The sequence below is a fragment of the Sturnus vulgaris genome, chromosome 2 (assembly GCF_052056855.1).
Source record: "Sturnus vulgaris isolate bStuVul1 chromosome 2, bStuVul1.hap1, whole genome shotgun sequence".
In the NCBI taxonomy this organism is placed as follows: domain Eukaryota; kingdom Metazoa; phylum Chordata; class Aves; order Passeriformes; family Sturnidae; genus Sturnus; species Sturnus vulgaris.
In genome coordinates, this window is record NC_142244.1 from 102,465,516 (window position 1) to 102,487,069 (window position 21,554).

Below are 21,554 nucleotides of genomic sequence, written 5' to 3' on the forward strand. Positions count from 1 at the left end.
GAACTACTCAGTGGGTATCAAAACAAAATGGAGGCCTGGGAATCTATTATTATATGCAGAGAATATTTTGGTATTTATTTTTTAAGTAGCAACCATGACTAATGGATCACTACTCGACAAAAGAAAACAAATGCAGATTTAATAAGTCTGAATGGCAAATGGCAGAAGAGTATAAACAAGTCATACCGAAGGGCATGAGCATACTACAAAGGAATGCTTCAGATCCAAATTCTCAGAGGCATTATTTCATTTTTTTCCTCTGCAGGAATGGCTTCAGAAAAAAAGCGTTCACTTATAATCCACAGCAGACACTGGAAGTTTTGCCGAGTGTAGAAGTTTACATGGACAGTATCCACACAAAGACAAGCAGATTAATCAGGCTCAAAAAGATTTCTCCTCTGCAGAAACATCTTCTTCCTAATGAGCCTGACCAAAACCTTTCATATGCACCCAATGAAAAGGCAAACCCTGATAGAAAAGTACATACCCAAAAGTAAATAAAGTGCAGTCTGTAACAAACATTCTGCTTTTTTTATTACTATTGCACTTCTGGTCTCTTTTTATCTCACTAAATACTGTTAAAATAATACTCAGACTCAACTCAGCTGCTTACCCCCATTTAGGAAAGTATTTTATGATTAGTATCCTCCACTTATCAGAAAGGGGACCAAAACCAGAGAGACCAAAAACTGTTTGGACAAAATCATCCGAAAACGTAATACAGGATTAAAGAACAAAAAGGTAACACAGAAGGTATAATACTCATGCAAATTCCTGCTTTCAGACAGATGGCCTCAGGATTTATTTTTTTTATAGGAAACAAATCAATGCATCTTCCTCTCAAGAGCTACAATAATTCAGCAGTGGGAAGCCTCAAAACAAGGCAGGCAATGTTTCAGAAAAGTTGTCCTCTTCTGCTCTCACAGTCAGGTTCAGTAACTCTGCTGAGAGATCAGGTCACTGTGGGCAGAGCAAAACTTGCAAATCCTACCAACTCAGAAGAGTTCTCCTTCTAGATGAGAGAATACCTGCTTGAAGTCATCCCTGGAAGTTTGTCACCAAGTATGCCTGCAAACAAGCCATAAGTCTGTCAGCATCTAAGTCACTTTGCATGTAGATCTCAATTTCAGAAATTTACAGCTTACAAAGTTTGCTACAAACAGAACTGAACTCCAAATGACAACCAAGAGGCAGACAAGTGCTTAATGAGGCCGAGAATCTGTGGTTTGCTGATAGCTGACCCAGTGAAAATTGGGACTACTAATAAGCTGTGCTTGACAAAAGTCTTTTTTTCTTGTCCCACAACTTTACACATTTCTTTAATAAAACATGAACTTCTGAGGCTTCAGGACAGAGTCTACCAAAGTAAAGCATTTTTCCAGTTTCTTACAGCAAGGCTATAGCCCCCAGCAGTTCTGTAATGAACAAGAATTTGATACTGCTAATTCTCTAAGAAAAAGCTGTTGCTGCTTGATACTGAGGTCCTCCTAGCGCCACACAAACTAGAACTCTGTACAAAGACGACCTGATCTAATTAAAATTATAAAGCCCAAGTATCTAACTCACTATAATCATTGCGTTCAGCCAGTTTTACAAAGCTGCCTAATCAACACCACAGTAATACTTTTAAGAGGTGCAACTGGCTAAGTTAAACATAAGGAAAAAGAGGGATCATGCCAACTGGCACATCCCACTGGCCACATGGTTGTACCTTCAGTTCACAATACTTTAAGAGGCACAATACCTGCACAATAGGCTCTTTCATTGCTTCTTTCAGTGGAGGGAGGGTAGAAAGCAAGTTTTAAAACTTATTCTGATGTAAGGCTTTAACATAACCTCTGATTACGGTTATGTTGCGCAAAAGTAAAAGACAACTGCCACATCAAGAGCAGCAAAAGCTATGGTAGTTTCATAATATCATATTCCAAATACAGTTCCAAACTGACACATAAAAGCAAAGCCACAATCCTTAATCAAATAACTAATCAACAATAACTAAGTCCCATGGATGCAGTTAACCAAATGCTAACAAAATAAAATTTCTAAGTTTTTCTCCAAGTTCTGATTTTGACTGCAATATACTACATAATCAGAATAACTCATATTGCCAGAAGCTAAAACAGTGAACAGAAGTCTTCAAAGGAAAAAAAAAAAAATCACATCCTAAGTTCCTTCTTTAGCAAAATTAGAAATTTTAACATTTAACACGTTTTTTCTGCCACAGGAAGAAAACTGCATGAACTTCTACCCTATATGCTCCAAAACCACTATGTTACTTTTTAAATGACAAAAATGCGAAGAGCAAACACATCAGTTGTGTTTGTTAAGTTTCTAATCAGCTGTCTGCAGATGACTCCCCCTCTATTTTCATAAAGCGTAATTGTTGTTGGCTTCCCATATTTAATTTTTTATTTTCCCAGCAAGTCACTTCAAATCTCTATGCTTCTTGAAGTTAGAAGCTCGCATCCTCTTTTTAATCTTCTGGTGTCTATCAGCCTGAAAAACTATCTTCCAAACCAGCTACAGAATACATATAAGCCAATTCATGCACCATGACAAAAGCTGGACACCTTTCTGTCCGTATTTTGAAGTGCTGAAGGAAAAAACTTAAGGCAATGACTGAGCCTATGTTGCAACCATTATAAATGCTACATGTATGAAAGCAGAGGGAAATAAGAGCTATATCACATACGTTTAGATGTATTTTAAGATCTATTTCCTGTAAGATTCAGAAAACATCCTATAAAGATGAAATGCTGCAGAGCTAAGGAGGCTAATCAAAATAGTCCAGCAGTCTTAAATGTTAAGTATCATAAGGAAGCTAAAGCTACTGTCTTGCCAACTTCTTCGTTTGAGTTCTTTTTGTTTCTGCAAAAAGGTATGATGAATATAATTCTGATACTGCCAATCATTCTTTGAGCTGCAATATCTAGATTCAATTCTCCTACACGTGAACAATAAACACACTCTAAAAACAAAAGCAGCACTTACATTCCAATAATTTAAGACTCAAAATAGCAATAGGCACATACTTTTATAATTTATATTGAAAAAATATTTGCACCAGTAGGTTCAGATCCTTCCCAGCAATAGATCAGACAAGAAAAAATTTGAGCAGAGATCCTCTAGAGATGCTCAAGAGGAACTGAGAGCACCTTTTGCAATTTCACAAGCCACAGAGCTCCTTCTGGTGTGTTTCTCTTTTAGCCACCACCTTTTCAGCTACAAAAAGTCACCCTTTAGAAAGAAATCATACTAGCTGGTGCTCATCGTTTTTAATAATGATGCAATGAAGGGAGTAAGTCCCACAAACCTAAGAGCTATTACTGTTACCAGATTCAGACATTTAAACTATCACTTCTTATACTTAGTCCTTCTGGTGATATTTAGGTCAAAAAAAAGTTGAGATGTTCATCAGCTTGGTACAAGCTCATCTTTAGCAGTTTCATAGGCTGTCTGTGCCAGACTGGTCTGCAGAGAGTGAAATAAGCTACTGCAGTCAGCTGTGCACACCAGCAGTCCAGCAGACAGACTGCAGTTTAGACCATTTTTAGCCAGACGTAGACATCTCCCAGAAAATTTCTTCATTCTCCTTGACCACAGCACCCACAACACACCATTGTGATGTAAGAACTCCACAACGCTCAGAAACTCAAACAGTCCTACCCAAATTTCCACCAGCTCCCTAGACACAAAAGGACATGGCAAGTAGTTGTTGACAGCAACAAACAGGGAGGGAAAGCAGCTGTGTGGAATCATCCCCAGAACAGCTACTGCTGTTCAAGACTGGCTAAGGAAGGAAACAGCCTGGCCTACTAATGCTTCATTTTTCTGATTTAGTCCCATGAAAGCCCAGCTGAAAAGGCACTCGCAGGCATTAACACAGAAGGAAGCACAGCAAGTGCTTGAGCAAGCTTGTCAACATACATGCTCAAGGAGTTTTGTGAAGAAATCAAGAGGCAGAAAAAATTGTGGATGCTATTAGCACAGCCTCATGCATTGCTTCCCCTCTTTCCTCCTCATGTTGAAGAACTACGTGCATTAGGCAGACTAGCAATACTCACATGCATGCCTTTTCACAAACCAAAGTATATATGAGAGCAGCACTTAAAAGTCTAAACATATTTGATACTACCCATTTGTTATCCTGGGAAAGTTTCAAACTCCTCATTTCTGGTCCAGTCCTTTCTGTCCTGTCTACAGGGAATACAACAATATTTACTGTGGGGCACAAACTATCTGCCATCCCCACAAGAAAACAGGAATGCATAAACCTTCTCAGGTTTACAACTAACTAGGGAAGAGAGATAACTCAAGGCTTTGCAGCACCACCTTTAGATGGAAGAGATGCAGCCAACCACATCAGGAGGAGGATTACTGTTATTTCTGGAGAAGAATTATGGTCACACCACTACACTGCAATACATTCTACAGATCAGCATAAAGCTAAAAAATACTTGCCAAATACTCCTAGAAAGACTAGGGAACAACTAAAAAATGAAATTATTGTGAACAAAATTACACAGTATTTCCACCAAAAGCTAGCCATGATTTTTTCAATTCTGAAAAATCCCTTTTTGTACTTACAGGGAAAAAAATAAACAAAAAACAAACATGAAACAAAGAAACAAAAAAAAAAAAAAAAAACAACCCCACCAAACCAAGTACTTGGAAAATTATTTCCTTATTTCTATGAGCCTTTAGAAGCAAGTTACATTTCCAGGTAATTTATGAAGCCACTGCTTGAGGTAAATATTTAGAAAATTTTTATCACTTATTAAATGTGAAATACATGTATGTACTGTGTGAACCTAAACAGAGTACCAAGAAGAACTGCCACTCCTTATGAAAGTAGGAAGAAAGCTCATCTCTTCAGTACATTTCTAAATGCATGAGTGATTTTCCACACATGAATGGTTTCTGCTTGGTTATCAAATTAGATTCAAGGGAAAAGTCAGTCTTCTCTGTAACCAGCAGAGGGAAGGAAAAAAAAAAAAACAACAAAACAAAAACAACCTTCATTATTTTCTTGCTACTTAATACACGGTTTGTAATGTATGGCAATTACGAGGTTAGTGAGACAGAACCACCTTTTGTAGACAATCTTCAGGTCTCTCCATTCCAGGAAGCTGCACATTTTCGGTTTGCGGGCTAATACTGTTTGAACAAGTTCCCTTGTGATTTTCTTCTTTTCTTTGTCAGATAATGGGACATACCACTTCTGGAGTCTCAGTTTCCCCTGGCGACTAAAAAGCAACATAAACTGCATCTGTTGAATTGGAATGAGGGGAAAAAAGAAAAGCATTAATCTCAGTCTTTGACTTTCGAAAGGATCTCTCTCAAAAAAATCAAACAGGAAGCAAGACGGACATCCCAAACCCTAACTATATTATGTATTTCTATAGCACTGGCAGATGTTACACACGATTTGGAAGTAGCAAAGATACAAAGGATTCTGCTGAGCAAGGTCAGTCAAGCCAAAGGCAGAAGAAAGCGCACACAAGTTTCAGAAAGGGGTGTCAGAGCCTTGGGCTGGCGAATGAATATACCCCAATTTCAGACCAGCCACGTCCAGCACCAGCATGGCTTCATTTGCGTTTTCTACCCAAAATGCCAGAAAAACAGCACAGCAGACTCTTCCAATACCCAACCTCATTTTCAATTCACCGGATTAGAGCCCTACGGGAGCAATTTGCACTTAAAATCTTTCTGAAAAACCTCGGAATACTTTAAAAGACATCAAACCTCCCAGCGGAGAATCCGACGGCACAGAAAAGCCCAGTCTTTTCCCACGTTACACAAAAGGAGAGATTAAGTGCTTTCCCTGCGGTCCTATGTTCCAGGTCTCGCTTCCTCTAAAGGAGTGATGTTGCAATTATATTTTAAGAGGAACTTGCCGGGCTGTGTTTTCCAGCAGCTGTAACATTAAATGAAATGGCTCGGCGTTCTTTCTTTTGCCTTTTTGCCCGAAGTTGTATCGGGCTGGGGAAGTTTCCCAGGCAATACGACAGACATGAAATACGATGCGAAAGCCCAGCCTGGTCCCGGGCGACAAGCGTGACCAGCGCCAGCCGCGATGAGAGGCGGCCGCGTCCGCAGCGGCTCCGCGGTGCCAGGGCGGGGGCAGAGCCCCGCAGCCCCCGCAGCCTCCCACCATCCCGCCCCGCCGGCCCCAGCACCGCCCCGGCTCCCCCGTCGCGGAGCGGGCGGCTCGGGAGGCGAGCCCGGCTCCGCGCGGGTGTACTCACCGTGCCCGGAGGATAGCGGAGCTGAAGCGGAGAAGGAGGCACCTCTGCCCAGACTGGCACACCAGGTGCTACCGCCGCGGCCGCCGAGCGGGACTAAGGGAGGGGACGGGAGGGGACGGGAGGTGCCGCCGCCGCGAGCGCGCGCGCGCCTCAACGGCCGCCCCCCTCGGGCAGGTCAGGGGCGGGGCCGGGACCGTGGGGGGCGGGGCCGGGCTGAGGGGGCGGGGCCCGAGCGCCTCCGAACAAAACTTTATCAGCTGCCGTGGAGGGGGGAGCCGAGCGAGCTCGGCCGTCGCCCAATCGGAGAGCTCAGCGCGCGGGCGAGAGGGAGGAGCGACGCGTTTCTGGACCAATGGGAGGTAGGAAAAGGCGGGGAAGGCGGAGCTGGTGTTGGTGGCAGGAGGGGCTGGAGCAAGAGGCGGGGTTTAGATGCCCTAATCCGCGTGGCCCGAATTGCAATAGGGCAACGGCCGGGCGCGGCAACAGCCAATCAGGCGCCGCGGTGAAGATAGCGGTCCGTGAGCAGCCAATGGGCGGGCGCAGCACGGAGCCGGGGAAATGACATCAGTCAATCAGGCGCCCGGAGACTGAGGCTCCTCCCCCGGCCCCGCCAGCCCCGAGCGTGGGGGGGGCGGAGGGAGGGGCGGCCGGGCCGCGCATGCGCCGCGCGGTGTTTGCTTCCAGCACGTGCGCGCCTGGGAGGCGGGGAGGGAAGAGGGCGGAGGCTGAGGGGGCGCGCGCCGGGCGGGACTGCCTGTGAGGGGACCGGGGTTATGAGGGGACTGAGTCTGTGAGGAGGCTGTCCTGAGTGGACCGACCCTGTGAGGGTGGGATTTTTCCTTCAAGGGGACGATTTTCCCCCTAAAGTCACCTTGATTGGGAGCTGCAATTAGATTGGCAGGACCAGCCGCCGACATGGATTTAGTGGTGTTGTGTTTCATTAATGCTTGCTTTTGAAATTATTATTCATGTGTATTTGCAGAGGCTTTGCGTGCTGAAACAGCGCAGTTTTTTATTTTGTTTCTCATTTATAAGGGGGTTTTGTTGGTCTGCTGGTTTTGGTTTTGTTGTGGATTTGTTTGGTGTTAAAATTCTAATGCAGCTGGGCTGAAAACACATTAATTAGTTGAAAGAAATACAGCGCTGTATCTGCAAGCCGAAGTCAAAACACCTTATTGTAAAAAAAAAAAAAAAAACAACCGTTTCTACACTAAAGAGCTAAAGCTCTCAGCATCGTCGCTGCTCACCACCACCCGCAGCACTAAAGGAACAGCAAAGCTGCCCTGACCGGGCTGATCCTATAATGGTGTGACAGTGACCGACAGAACCCGGGGAAGGGTCGTGCTCCCAAAGCAGCTCCGTCAGGAGCAGCTCACAGCGCCTCGGGATGTGTCACGCTTGTATTACTTTCTATTATTGACACTTTAAATAAGCGCCCATTCTTCTGGCTACGAAATGGCTATGGCAGCAGAAACTGGGACTGGAAATGCTTTTGTGTAAAAATGTGCTTAGTCTGAAAGGAAAGCCAATTTTCTGGCGTTTCAAGGAATGCTATAGTCAATTGTACTTGAGGAAAACTGCAGATATATTCCTGATTTTATGGAAGAGGTTATAATTGTAAGAGTGAAGTGGCATGAGGACAAGGAGGCATATGTGAAACCAAGCTGAATGGATCCGGCAATTGCAGTATTAGAGGTCGTGTTGAAAATGAGAGCTGCTGATGTAGGGGCTTGTTCCTGTCACATTTAATGTTCGTTGAGCAGCTGTCCTGTTCTCATGTTAACCTGCCTTTCATCAAGCACAGGAACAGGTGCGTTCAGGATTTGTTACCTCAGAGTCTGCCCTTACGCCAGGGTGTTACTTCGTCCTCAGCAGTTGCCAGGCTTTGTAGTTCTGCTTCTTTCCTGTGAGATTATTCCATGGTCTAAAATACCCTGTTTTTCAGGAAACTTTCATAAACAATCTTTTACCTAATCAGCACTTTGCTCATCTTTGAATTCAGCGTCATGTATTTGGTGATTCTCTGAATGCACTTCTTTGAGAAGTGTAAAAACCATAATTTAAGCTAGCAACTAACTTTTATTTCTCTTCATCTCTGCAACTTCCAGTTTATTAGCATCGTTATGGTAATGGGAGGTCTAAAATGAATTTCCGAAGGAGTTACACCAGACCTGTGTTATGATTTGTCACTTCCCAGCTCAGTGAAATATTTCTGCATATGGATCAAACCACACATTTTGCAAGCACATAGTTGATTGAAATCAAACTACCCAGATGGTTCAAGAAATGTCTGTGTTTTGGTGGCATAATGTCTCAAAGCTTCAGCTTCAGATTCTTTTCTTCTTTTTTCAATCCTATAGGTTTTTTTTGCCAGATTTTATTGCTCATTTACAGTGTACAATTTCATGCAGTGATACAAGGGCAATTGTTCCACTACTTTTCTCCCTTTCTCTCTTTTAGTTGGCTGGATTTCTTCAGACTGTACTTGGACTTTCTTCATTACATCTCCTGGGCAGGATCACTGCTATATGCAGTTTCAGGTGCTGTGATAAGGCATGTGAGACCGGTGCTACATGGTGGAAGCTCTAGCCGGGTCCAGCTTGGCAGAAGCTTTCTGTCTTCCATAGCCTGTCCTGCCTCCTCATCCCTATTCCAGACAGAGGCTGCAACATTCTCAAGACTGCCAGGGTTGCCACTCACATGGTCATTCCTTAACTCATTTCTCTTAAAATGACCCTGCTTATTTTAAGCAGTTTAAGGCATGATTCCGTGTCAGTTTCAGATCATCTAAACACCAACTTCTCCCACCCTCTCCTTCCATTCCCACCTCCAAGTTCCTGTCTCTTTTCCTTTGATGGCACTTTGCTGCATCTCATATTGCCAACAAGGCTGGTTTTGTCTGTACAGGTGACTGAGGGAATTGCCTTCAGGACTGAGTGTCTGTGTCAGGGGATAGTGACAGAGGTAGTGCTGTCCCTTCTGTTTGTGCTCTTCCAGGAACTTCAGAAGACTTGCTGTTCACATTTTTTTTTCCAGCGTTACAATTTGCACTAATTGTCCATCTTAATACCGACTACATCATTTGTTCCTCTATGAAATTATCATGTCACCCATTGAACTACCAATGTACTGAACTGGCTCTAATTATCAAATTGATAAAGATATAGGTGATGATTACAACAATAATATGTCTTTGAGTATTCCACAAACCCGTGACAGTGCAAATGTCAATGCAGTCTAATTTTAGACGTGCCACAGTGAATCTTCTGTTCATTAGCTTTTGTTCATTGTCTTATATCCAGCTTGATGATAATCCCTTGATTTATTTTGGGTGGGTTTGTTTTAGCTATTGTTGTAGAATCCTTTGTATAGTTGTAAAATCCTTTGTATTCCATTTTAGATGTAAGGCAAGTCTTCGGGGGATATGTTCATTGACCATAACACATTTGGGGTCCTCAGCCAAGAGTTTGCTTTGTAAGTTATTTCCAGCATGACTTGAGACACAGAAGAGAACTGCCTGGAGCTGGGCAGAGAGGCAGGAAGGAAGCTTACATCAAGCAAGATTAAATTTGCTTGGGTTTGACTGCTATGGTCTATGCTAATTTTGGTGGGTTTGTTTGTTTGTTTGCTTTTAGTTAATTGCACTATAGTTGTTTTGTCTGGAATAGTGGATCTTATACAAAAACTAATAAGGCCAGCCTCCTGGAATTTGGCACTTTCATGCATGTTGGTTTTGCCAAATCCGAAGTTCATAAAATAATTTTGTTGTGTTTTCACTCTCAGGCAAAATGATGGGTAACCTGAACTTTATAACATGAACTATTCATTAATTACAATGGAAAATTTCCTTACAGCTTTTAACAGCTTTTTTTTTTGCTTCACACAGTGTTTAGTAAAGAAAGGGTTTTCTCCTGCCTCCTTTTCAGCCATCTCAGCACCCTACAGAGGAGGAGACATACTTTAAGAGTATATCTGTGTTTTTGCAGTCCTCTACTGAAGGAGGGCATGGATGTGTAAGTGCAATTCATTTTACTGTTAATTTATCTTTTTGATTCTCAATATCAAGCTACATTTTCATTGACTGAATAACTGTGAAGTCATTATGAAGGCAATAAGAGCTGAGTTACTACCCTTGGAAGTGATTGCTGCTGGGTTTTTGCCTCTTAAGCCTCCAAACAGGATGTTACATTACTATATGTAGTTCCCTTCCCTGATGTTCTGTCTGAGCATTGGCCAAGCTATCAGTGTCCCATTATGATTCATACAGAACACTAATCCCAGTGGAACCAATGGAAGTATAAATGAGACCACAAATTACAGTTTTCATTGCTGTGCTTTTTTTTAATTTTTTTTTTACATGGAGCAATCCCTCTTGATTAAATACTATTAAGTGCAATCTAGTAGCCTGATTGCTAGGTGCTATTAAATCATCAGATCATATCATGGCTGATGTCCTTACTCCTCTGTCTTTTCTTTGTAGGGGTCACAGGTTTGCCTGTCTTTTAAACACAGTTGGTTTTCAACAGACACATATGGCTCTCAGGAGCACAGATGTCTGGTCATATGTGTGATAGGCACAGCTCCAAAACGATCATCATGGAGGTTTATCCCTGAAGCTGAATTTTCAGAGCTGATGGAATAGTTTGAAGCTGAAGTGTGCAGCCTGGTTATGAGAAGTCTGCAGTCTAAACCATGCCTTACATGTGTCCTTTGCTTTGAAAAAATAAAAGCATGCTTTTGAAAGTATCTGGATATGTAGAAATGAGGCAAGGGAGTATGGTAGATGCCAGCCAGTGAGAGGGCTTCCTCTTAGCTACCATATTTATTAGCTCAGCTGGGTGCAAGACACGGCAGCCATTTGAATACGACACACACAAAGCAGCTGGCAGCATTGGCTGTGTTGGGCTAGTCAGCAGCAGATTTCTCTCTTACTTAGGTCATGTTCTTATCTTTTGCTTGTCCATGTTTATATTGGAGTAGTGCTCAGAGGCACTGAGAAGTGAAGAAAATAACTCCACTGCAGATATTTATGAAGAAGTTTTTATGACTGCTAATGCTTCTTCCTGCTCCACTGCTACAAACTTTGCCATAGTGCAGCAAAGAACTGAACAGTTTCTGAAAGAAGCATGTGAGGAAACCTGAAGTTTTAGCCTCACAAGGAAGTGGCTGGGAGGAATGGAGAGAGGAAAGGAGAGAAGGCTGGGATTTCTGAGACTGCATCAATACTTTAAAGAGTTGTTCAATATCCCATCTCACATATATCTTGCTCATCCTTTGGCAATCCTAAGAAATCAGTTGCAGCCACTGCTGTTTCTGAAGTGGCTGATGCTGCAGGTTAATGTGCTTGCTGTATCCATCCCCTCATATGAAGGGACAGGCTTATGCAGAACTACTCAATATTTCCCAGGATGAAGAAATTTTTTTAATGTACCGAGGCGTGGCTTTGGATAGGACACCTGGGAGGTCAGAGACATTCAGAGGAAGATACTGCAACACGTTTTCTGGTACACAGTTTGGTTATCCTAAATCCACTGAAGTCCTCATTTAGGCATCTATGTCCACTTCTGTCCTTGCTTTGAGACAGGCCAAACTGGTGATCCTGTAAGGTCTCTTGATCTGCCTGTGGCGACTGATCTAACATAGCTTGGGAGGTACTGCCTTTTGTACCAAGAAGATAATCCAGTTTCCGGCTTCTGACTTACCTGGATTGGCACATTGCTTTGTTTAGCCAGGAGGTACGGATTTCCACAGCAAGTGTCTTAATTTTCAGCACATAGAAACTTTTCATGAAAACTTGAAAACTGCTCTGACTCTGAGGTGGAATCCTGAAACCAGAATTTTTTATCTTATAATCAAACTCATAAATCTCCCAAACTTCTACACTCATTATATTAGTATTGCACTAAGCTTTCTTTTCAAATCATTCTGGAAAACTCAGTATAACTTCCTCTGTTGTTTTAAAGAAAATATACTGCGTGTTCTGCCACTACCATAAACGGATCACACAGTCTGTAAGGTCTTCATTTACTGCTATTTTTTTCTTTGGCTGCAGTGTTTTAAGATGATGAAACTGGGGCAGTCAAGGCCTGTAATTTGTTCATTGTCTAGTTTTAAAGGCTCAGGAAGAATTTCAATAATGCATAGATATTGTGCAGGCTGTGTCCACTTGTGACAGTTTTGTCCATGTGAATTCTCGTTCAAGCAGCCTCGACCACCTCATTGCTGTGGCTTTGTGAAGCCAATCTTTGCAGTGCAACCCTCGGCCTTTCACAAAGCTGCAGAACAGCAATGACAGCAAACATCTCTGCCAGGGGGATATGTACACCATCTACCTGGGAACTCGAGGTTTTGACAGATTTTGAAGAACTGGAGTGCATATGGAATGAATGTGATAAAACTCAGCATAGTGTCTCATGGAATGGGAATGTGATTTTATAAACAAAATCTCTGTAAACTGTTGACTGTTTCTTTTTATGCTTTCACACCCACATACTGGAAAATACCAAAACTGTACATCTTTAATTGGTCTGGCCAAGATAATGTGTGTGATCGCACAGAGAATAAAGATGCTGTCTGTTATTCCTCATTGTTTCTCTGGGTTTCTTGGTTGGCAAGGGAACTGATTTTGAACTTGCTTTTTATATTCTCTAGAGGGGAGTGGTTTTTGGGATACTTTGTCTCACTATTTTGTTTCACTCTTCACAAATCAATGGATTTCATTAATGTGTGTTGCCTTTGTGTATTTTTTGGCCCTGGACTTGTTCTTTGTCTTGTTTGATACCTTATCTTTAGGTCAGTTTGTTCTTCTCTCTGTCCACATAATTTTTTAACACATCCAACTGCCTCTTCTAGTACTTTCACACACATACAGAAACACTTTCACTCCATTAGTGGCAATCTTAATTTTTTTTTCAAAACACTGTAAAAGAAACAAGTAGCTCCTCCTGCCTCCCTGAACATTTTGTTCAAGTGCAGGCTTCACTTTTTATTTAATCAGGATTTGTTTAATACAGCAGGTTATCAAATACACTTAGAAGACTGTCCTAGTAAGAAAGGACCCCATTTACTCTCTGACTTCAGGATTCTGTGCTATTCCAGAGGGTCATTAGTGGAACAGAGCCAAAAGGACATTCAATTATTTGTTCAAGTCTGAAAGGCCAGTGTTCCACAGCTACAGAGCGTGCTATTAACAAGGATGAATCCTTTGGCAATGTATCCTTTCTACTGCAAAATACTTGCCGTGTGGAACCCAAGACCCTTATTACAAATTCATGAATGATTTTAATGCATCCTGGCAGCTTTCAGAAACATTGCAATCATGTGGAAGCAAGAAAAGAAATAAAAAGATCACTGGTTTGTGCAAAAAAATACAGCTAAGCTCAAATTTGATCTAGTTTTCTAGTGGAAAAGGAATAATTTAACTTTTTTTAAAAAATTAAAAGACATTTCTACTACATTACATCTCACCAGTCGATTTAGAAGTCTTGTTCACATAAGAAATAAATCAATGTAGATCATCAATAAAACAGAAAAGATGTTTAAAATGAGCAGAGTCCTTGGTGTGTTGGAGAAGTTGTAAAATCATGTTGTAAACCTTAACTACCCCTTGCCAGAAAGTAACATTCTAACAGGAAAATCTAGCTTTCAGGAAGTCCTTTCATTTCTTCATAATATTTTAAACGCTCTCCCCAAGTTGTGGGTTTTGCTCAGAGCACTCTTAGCATAGAGGCATTTTTTGTTGCAGAGACAAAGGTTTCAGAAAGGAAAGTGAATCTGAGAGTGAGCAGCATTTGTTTCCTTGAGGCAGGCTGGTGCAAAATGATAGTGACAGTCAACAAGTAACATTTATTGTGGTAGATGCTTGAAGAAGTATCCAATAGCTGATTTCTAGTACCTTTTTCATAGTAGTATTTTTCCCATTAAGCATCTGTTATGGAAACAAAAGAGATATGTGATCACAAGCCAGAGAGGAAGCATTGAATGGGATGCATTAAATTGAGGAGTGCTGTGTCTAACACATTCGACCCCGACATAAGGCCAAAACTAAAGATTCAGCCTTTCAAAATTCCATCTCCATTTCGATAGAGCCAGACACTGCTGAGCTTTGGATAGGGCTTCTAAATGCTTTAAAATCTCTTCCTTCTGTAAGGAGATCAAGTTTGTCCTACTTGCTCAGATTTGCAAAATAAATGGCTATAAAAAAGCTTAAAATTAATCTCTCTAACCAGTCTTCCTTGAATAATTAAAAGTTTAACAGTTTGCTTTGACATTGATAAATAATATCAATAATAATCATAATCATTGTCTTCAGAATTATGCAACTTCCCTCTCCATTCAGTCATGAGTGATTTGCATGAAGGGTTATGAAAGAACAGTGTAGTGCAATCACCCCCAGGTAGTTAAACAGTCTGAAAAAAGTAAGTGCATAAACTACAGGTAAATTTTAAAAAATTCTTTAGCCAAGAGACCATGCCTGAAAAAGAGCAACAAGCCAGGAAATATTTAGGTTGGTGTATATTTATTTACGAATGCTTGTAGCAGATGGTTACCAACATTTCATCAGTGTGGCTGTTTAAGCAACTTAAAAGCTGTAACAAACAGCCCAATTTATGTAGCAGCTCGCCTGCTTTAGCCCACTCTCACTTGCATTACCCAGAATGACTCCCATTACAATTCATCACAGCTAAGTAGCTGAAAAAGGAAATAGTGCAAAACCAGGAAAACAGCATGGGTGTCCAAAGCTGGAGATGAGTGGTTTCCCCAGCAGAGATGCTGCTTTGAGAGACACTTCTGTGCACAACAGTTTTCAGATTTCTCACTCTCCTGTGTACACAGTGTTCCTGGGTTATTACGGCTTGTAGAGACTGTAGATGCAGACACTACCTTAGGTGCTAGGTAGGTATAATTGACCTCACTACTTTCTTTTTAGGAAAGCACATTTAGCAGATGAACTAAGTTAGTCTGCTCTTTCCCCACATTACCCTCATTTTCATACAACCACCGAGGTAGCTTGGATGAGGTGATGGCTGGCAGGCGACGGTGGCTACTCAAATGGGGGTCTATGATACATATTGGTTAAAAAATACTGTCTGAAGAAAAGTGATAGAAATGAGGGTCTCAGCTTAATTTCCCCCAAAGAAGGCCTCACACCTAAGAATATTGCATTTAGAACTATCATATAGAATATATAGTTTTCTATACCTCCTGATGAAGCAGAGAGCTGGGCTGCTCTCTCTTAGATACCTGATTTGTTAACAATTTCAAGAATAAATATTATCTCTTCATAGGTCATAGGCAACTAGATGAAACTCCTTGTGATACCAGTGTAGATAGAAGAAAACATCAGTTTTGTCACCATAAAAAGGATGGGCAGTAACAGTAAACAGTGATTTAAAAATGGAAACAGGAATGCTTGCTTTGTAAACATTTATTGTGAAGCTGACTTTCCTGTTTCTTTTCCATAAAGTGGTAAGGAAAAGGGTAGTCGTTGGTTAAGGAGAATGTCACTGCAGATGGCTCAGAGTGGAGTGTGTCACCATAATTTCACTGTCTGACTTGGCCTCAGGGGCTGCCTGGTGTCAGAAACCCATGCTCAGCAAGAGCTCAAAGTGTGTGCACATCAGTGTCTGGGAAAGTGGTAGGGACTGTACATTTGCACTCATTTGCTCCTTCCTGGGAAGATTCTATCTCCAGTGACAATGTGCAACATCATATAAACCAGGTGGAGTCTGAACTAGAAATAATTGTAGTTTATGCTGATTTAATTGATTAGATTGAAATTACTAAGATGCTGAGAATAAAAGGTTTTTTTTCCTTTTCTATCTTTCATTTATATGTGTACTCAAAACAACTTTTATGAGAAAATCTCCTAAATTAAGAGTGATGTGCTTGACTTGGCACATTCCACAGCAAGTTTCATTTCAGACCAAGGTGTGTATGTTTAGATCCGATGCTTGCCCACTATACACTTTGCTGAGGTCCCTCCTCAGAACTGAGGAGCTCTGAGCTTACACATTAGCCCAACGTGGGAACATTTCCATGTCACAGCATGACTGATGCTCCCATTGACTCATTATTGCTGTACCCATTCGTGTGTACTGGAGCATTGAGCCAGCAGCTCTCTGTGTGCCAGCACCTGCCATTGTGCCACCCATGGGAGCCCTGGCGTGCCTGGGAATGACAGGGCTGTGGGCAGGGATGCAGGACTAGTGATGCTGGCTTTCCTGAACCCTCACTGCAGATCCACCCGGTCCTACAAACAGACAGGCACTACTTTAGTTTTGGGTCTTAAAGCAGCTCCAGACTGAAATTGCCAGACTGAGGAGGGGATGATGGATGTGTGCAGGCTGAAAACTGGCTGGGAGCCCTGAATAACTCTCCAGTGTAGAAACTGAGGCTTTGGAGACTTTGGCAGCATTTCTGCTTACCTTCTGAAGTGGAGTGCTGAATCATCCTGCTCAGCTGGGATGAGCAGCACCTGGCCAGGGGAGGGATGCCACTGTGCTAAGGGGCTGTCCCTGACTGGGGCTCAGGGTGAGCTTTGAGGTTCAGGGTGAATTTTGAGGTTTTGGACATTCTTGGTTCCTGGATGGGAGCACAAACACTCTCCCACCCACACAGGGCAGAATCCTCCAGAACCAGACAGAGCCAGACATGCTGAGTCCATATCAGAAAAAGGCAGATTCACCAGACACCAGACTTACATGTTTTTCCTTTTCTCTCTTTGCTGCAGACTGGAGCCAGTACCTTGCCATCTCTTGGGAAGCAGAAGCTCTGGGCCTTGCTGCTGGTGGATGCAGCCAGTGCTGTTAGACTTGTCTTAGGAGTTCCTGGTAATGACGTATTTAAAATACATCAGATTACATTTTCATTAGTGTTGCCACTTCTGGAGAGAGAGGAATGCCGAGTGATGATCATTATTACTGCTTTCAAAGATTGCATCTGTGCATGGCTGCCACCTGCCACTCTCAGTACTGTGCTGTACAGAGACCTCTGGATTTAAATGCTAGTGATGACCTTCTTATCAGTTCCATGTTTTCAAAGCCCATAGAAATTATGGACCCAAATTATGGAATTTAGAAATAAATATGAAAGAGGTTTGCTGTATGGTTTGGCTTCTTTATAATCCATACAGGCAATTTTTCATTTTTCTTTCCACGTTAGGCTAAGATTTTAGTTATAGGAAGAAGGGAAGGAAGGAAAGGATTGAAGAAATGAAGAAAAGGACAGAAGGAGGGGAAGAAGATGAGAAGGGAAGGGATTAAGGGAAGAATAGCAAGCAAGAAAAATAAGAAAAAAATTTCTATAGAACAATGCCAGGAACTGTACCTTTTAGAAAAGTAACTGGTAAAATAAATTTCTCATAAAACCAGAGACGATAGTTCTGTCAGAAAGTGACTCCCTGAACAAGTGTGAACGGCAAAGTAAATAAATACATGTTATCTAGCAAATTATGGACATTAACAGGGTTGAAGAGCCACCCCATTCTCTCCTCATTATTTCCATGGCTTAAATTAATGAACTTGAGATTTCTTGTCCCCTCAAGACTCACAGCAGACTAGGTAATGGGTCACCTTGGTATTTTATTTTATTTTATTTTATTTTATTTTATTTTATTTTATTCTATTTTATGAAATGAGAGCTGGGAATTCAGATTTTTACACTCAAGTCCTACCTTTACTTTCCTGGCTATTGAATATGCAGATGCAGAAGGACAGAGTAATTTGGGATCTCTGGTTTCCCTACCTGGCTGAGGGTCGCAGACATGATATCAGAAGTGGAATGGGGGATACAGGAATAATTGTTTGGGTGATGCTGGGAAAGTACAAAATAATTTTGGGGAAAAGACAGTGCTCTGACCTTTGCCTGGATGCCCAACTTCCCTAACACTTGTCTAGGCAGTCACATGGGTCAGCATCAAATATGGCATAGATTGTTTGGAAAGTGTGGCTTTGAGTCTTTATGCTGTGTAAATCCCTACATCCAGCAATTTAATAGGGATGTTCAAATTTGCACCAATAGCAAGTTTGACCATGTCTTTAATTTATAATCCAAAATCCTTGTCACAAATCTGGAGAAAATTACTCCAAACTTTGATCCTCAACACGGGGAACTGTTATCATGTAAATGCAAACAGTGGGTTGGCTGTGGTCAGAGGTTTGTGATATGCATTACTTCCATTTTAAATGTGTGTAGAAAGAATGGATTTTGTAGTTGAAAGCCTGATAATTCTGTTATCCTTTTTCAGTTTTTTAGCACCATCTGCTCTTCCGAATTGGAAATTCCTGACAAATCATATGAGCAAAAGCTTACTTTATTTCATCATGCAGTAGGCAAACCATTAGAATTACTAAAATCTGGTTGGGCAAAGAAATATGTTTATAAAATGATTGCTTTAAGTCTTTGTTGTCTGAGAAAATGACTTTATAATGTACTGGCAGCTGTCTCCCTCTGGCATGTTTTCAGTTTAACAGTTTATGTTATAGCTAGATCATTTGTTTCATAACTGTCTGTAGTGTACAAACAGCACGTTTAAATCTCCCATCAGCCCATATACCATATAAATATTATCTGTTCCAATTGGGATACTTTTCCAATCACTGTTTTCTTAATTGTGCCTGAAAAATGCTTAAATAATATGGTCACATGATAATCCTCTTTTAAGGCCCGCAGAGTCATCAGAAGCATTTGGATGTTTTTATTAGGTCATTTTAATTTAGTCAAGGAAACTACCCAGCACATAAATGCGGAGTAAATAAACAAATAAATAAATTTATTTGCTAAAGGCTTTATTTAAATCCGACTTAAAAAAAAGTAGCATTATTTTCTGGTCCCTAGACCTTCCTAGTGTGTTAGGCACTGTGCAAATACAATCTGGAAGTTTACATAAAGTTTAAATAAGGGTTTCAATGAAATGTCTTCATATTTTGCTTTCAGATATGAGAGCACCGGGCTTCATGGTCTCCTTCTTCCTTTTGCATCCAGTGTTCAGCGGGCCCAGGTTGCCAAAGTCTGCACAGTTGTCCATGCTTCCATCCCTTGGGCATCATACAGGACATCCTCACCACCACCAACACCTGCACCTTGGATTGAAAACTGCTTTCTGAACACTGAAATGAAGTCATAGGAGTGGCAGCTGAAAGTGAAACAGAGAGAGGCTCTCTTCTTTTCTATCTAAAGTGGTCTTTTGACATTATTTTATCTCCTTAACTGTATGTTGTGGACATGGCCAAGCAGTCTCAGCATTGGATTAATATTTCTGTTACTGGCGGTGTGGTGTTCGCTTTCCTGTTCCGTAGGGAAGAGAGATTATAGGACAATTGATCTGTAGTACCACCAATACTCATTTGAGAAGGGTTCCTTATATCCTTTTGAAGAGATATTACTGATTTTACTAATTTATTAGATCCATTCATTGTGGAACCAGAGCAATCCTCAAGCACCTTAAGGCTTAAAGATGTTCTTTGATCATAACAATAGCACTTGTACCATCTCCTAAATCCTATTCTTCTAATAAATTTTTCAGCCAAGTTAGGAAGGATCTACTGTAAGTAGAAAATTTTCTTGCTAATCGCACAGTAAATGTTGCCAGTCTCTAGTATATTTCTGAGATGCATCTGTGTCCATGATCTGTCCCCAGGCTGTACACATTTGGAACTGAAACGCTTACTCTGTGTCACAATAATGTGCTTATGGACCATGTAAGAACAGAACAAATATTAAAATCTTTGCAAGTCTTGTCCTACAAATGAATAGATGGATAAGGAAGGGAAAAATACAAACTCTAGGAAGAAGTGTCTGGACAAAACATCTATAAGGGAAAATGTATCTGGAGGGTGGCTTTTTAGGTGAGAAGCTGAACCCTGTTAAATAAGTATATACTAACAGGCTACTGCCATGGGCAGGAAAGGTGATCTGGTCTGTGGCTTCTGAGATTTTCACTATAATCTGTAACAATACTGATGTGATACCAATATGAAAAGGGTTTATATTATTGAACCTTTGTGAAAACATTCCATATAAGCTATTTAAGCTGCAGTGGCACCTGTATTTACCTGCAGATACATTGCAGCTCTCATTGGAACACTCTGTGGGAACCAGAGTGGAGGAGAGACACCAATTCATCGTTGGTGCTTGCTCTGGTTCAGGCACCAGAACTCCAGTGTGATCCCAGATTTGGTAACATAAGTGGAAGCAGGGGTAATTTTCAGGGCTAAACAGCTTTACTGTGAAATCCCAGCTCTCAAATGTTAGTAAATAGAGGAGCTGCTGGCAAGACCATGTGCAAAGATCTCAAATCTGGCTCATTTTTGCTTCCTCTCTGGCTTGGGAAGGAAACTCAGACTCATGGTATGTAGGCAAAGCAGTGTGGGCTTTTCTCCAAGTGTCAGGGGTTTGGTGCAGCTCAAGATGGAACATAGCTCTCCTGGATGAAAGCAGTGCTGAGGAGAAAGTTGAAATTAAGCCACAGTACTAGAAACAAAAATATTAATAGTTCTGAGTACAATTTTAATAATTAATTTTTAAAAACCCCTTCAATTCGGTATTTTAAATTGTGGAAGCTCTTGCAAGATGCTCTCAGCTCTGAAGTGTGCCCTAAAGTATTTTTTTCCTCTATTCAGATGGCAGTGGCATGTCAGGAATGTCACATTCTGTGTGTGCAGATGTGTAATAGCATTCATGAGCTTCTGTGATGACACAGGTTTTGTTGGAGCTCTCTGACTACAACAGATCTCAAATAAGTGATTGTTCTGAGTAAATTGTCTACACTATTGTTTTCTCACTGCAAACAGAACAGATCCATTTTTAAATAGGCTAGATAAAAATGACACAGAATTCAATGTGGGGGGAAAAAAAGAAAATTTCAATTATATTTTCCCTGATATTTCCTGAATTCTTGTCATAATTGTTTGGGGTTTTCTTTGTTTTGTTTTGTTTTTTTGTTTGTTTGTTTGTTTGTTTGTTTTATTGCATTGTTCTTTCTATTCAAGAGCAGGCAAAGCTTTGGAAAGCGTTTCCTTCCATTAATAAACATGGGAATAATACACAATCATTCACTTGATGTTTTGTCTCTTACACAAAAAGCTACAAAAGGGCTTGGAAGAACTTTGATAAGGCATTTCTCCAAGCCACAACTGAAGAGAGCTGCACTTTTATTTCTTAGATTTCAGATGCTAATTGCAGCAGGATACTTGTCCAATGCATTAGTGAAAGCCTTCAGTAGGACAAAGGTGCTTCAGCAGCCAATATTCATGGTTGAGCAGATGAGCTGAAGCCTCAGTATTTTACTGGGGAACATGGTGCTGT

General features: G+C 41.2%; 1 protein-coding gene and 1 long non-coding RNA gene across 6 annotated transcripts in view; one reads left to right on the forward strand and one right to left on the reverse strand.

The window, feature by feature from the left end:
* AP1S2 (adaptor related protein complex 1 subunit sigma 2) overlaps positions 1-6,437 on the reverse strand; it is a 31,007-nt gene extending 24,570 nt beyond the window's left edge. For 3 of the 5 annotated variants that reach the window (XM_014875854.2, XM_014875855.2, XM_014875858.2), the window contains exons 1-2: positions 6,249-6,437; positions 5,091-5,269 (exon numbers count right to left, since the gene is read on the reverse strand). In XM_014875854.2, coding sequence (XP_014731340.1) covers positions 5,091-5,269 — 179 coding nt within the window. In that variant the 5' untranslated portion in view covers positions 6,249-6,437. Of the gene's footprint in view, positions 1-5,090; positions 5,270-5,745; positions 6,092-6,248 lie in introns of those variants that run through there. The other 2 variants (XM_014875852.2, XM_088160226.1) reach the window with 1 other exon arrangement.
* Positions 6,438-6,517: 80 nt separating this feature from the next.
* Positions 6,518-21,292, forward strand: LOC148224933 (uncharacterized). Its single transcript, XR_015801767.1, has 4 exons — positions 6,518-6,607; positions 10,135-10,261; positions 16,981-17,080; positions 19,185-21,292. It is a non-coding gene; the product is annotated as an uncharacterized LOC148224933 (long non-coding RNA).
* Positions 21,293-21,554: the final 262 nt, after the last annotated feature.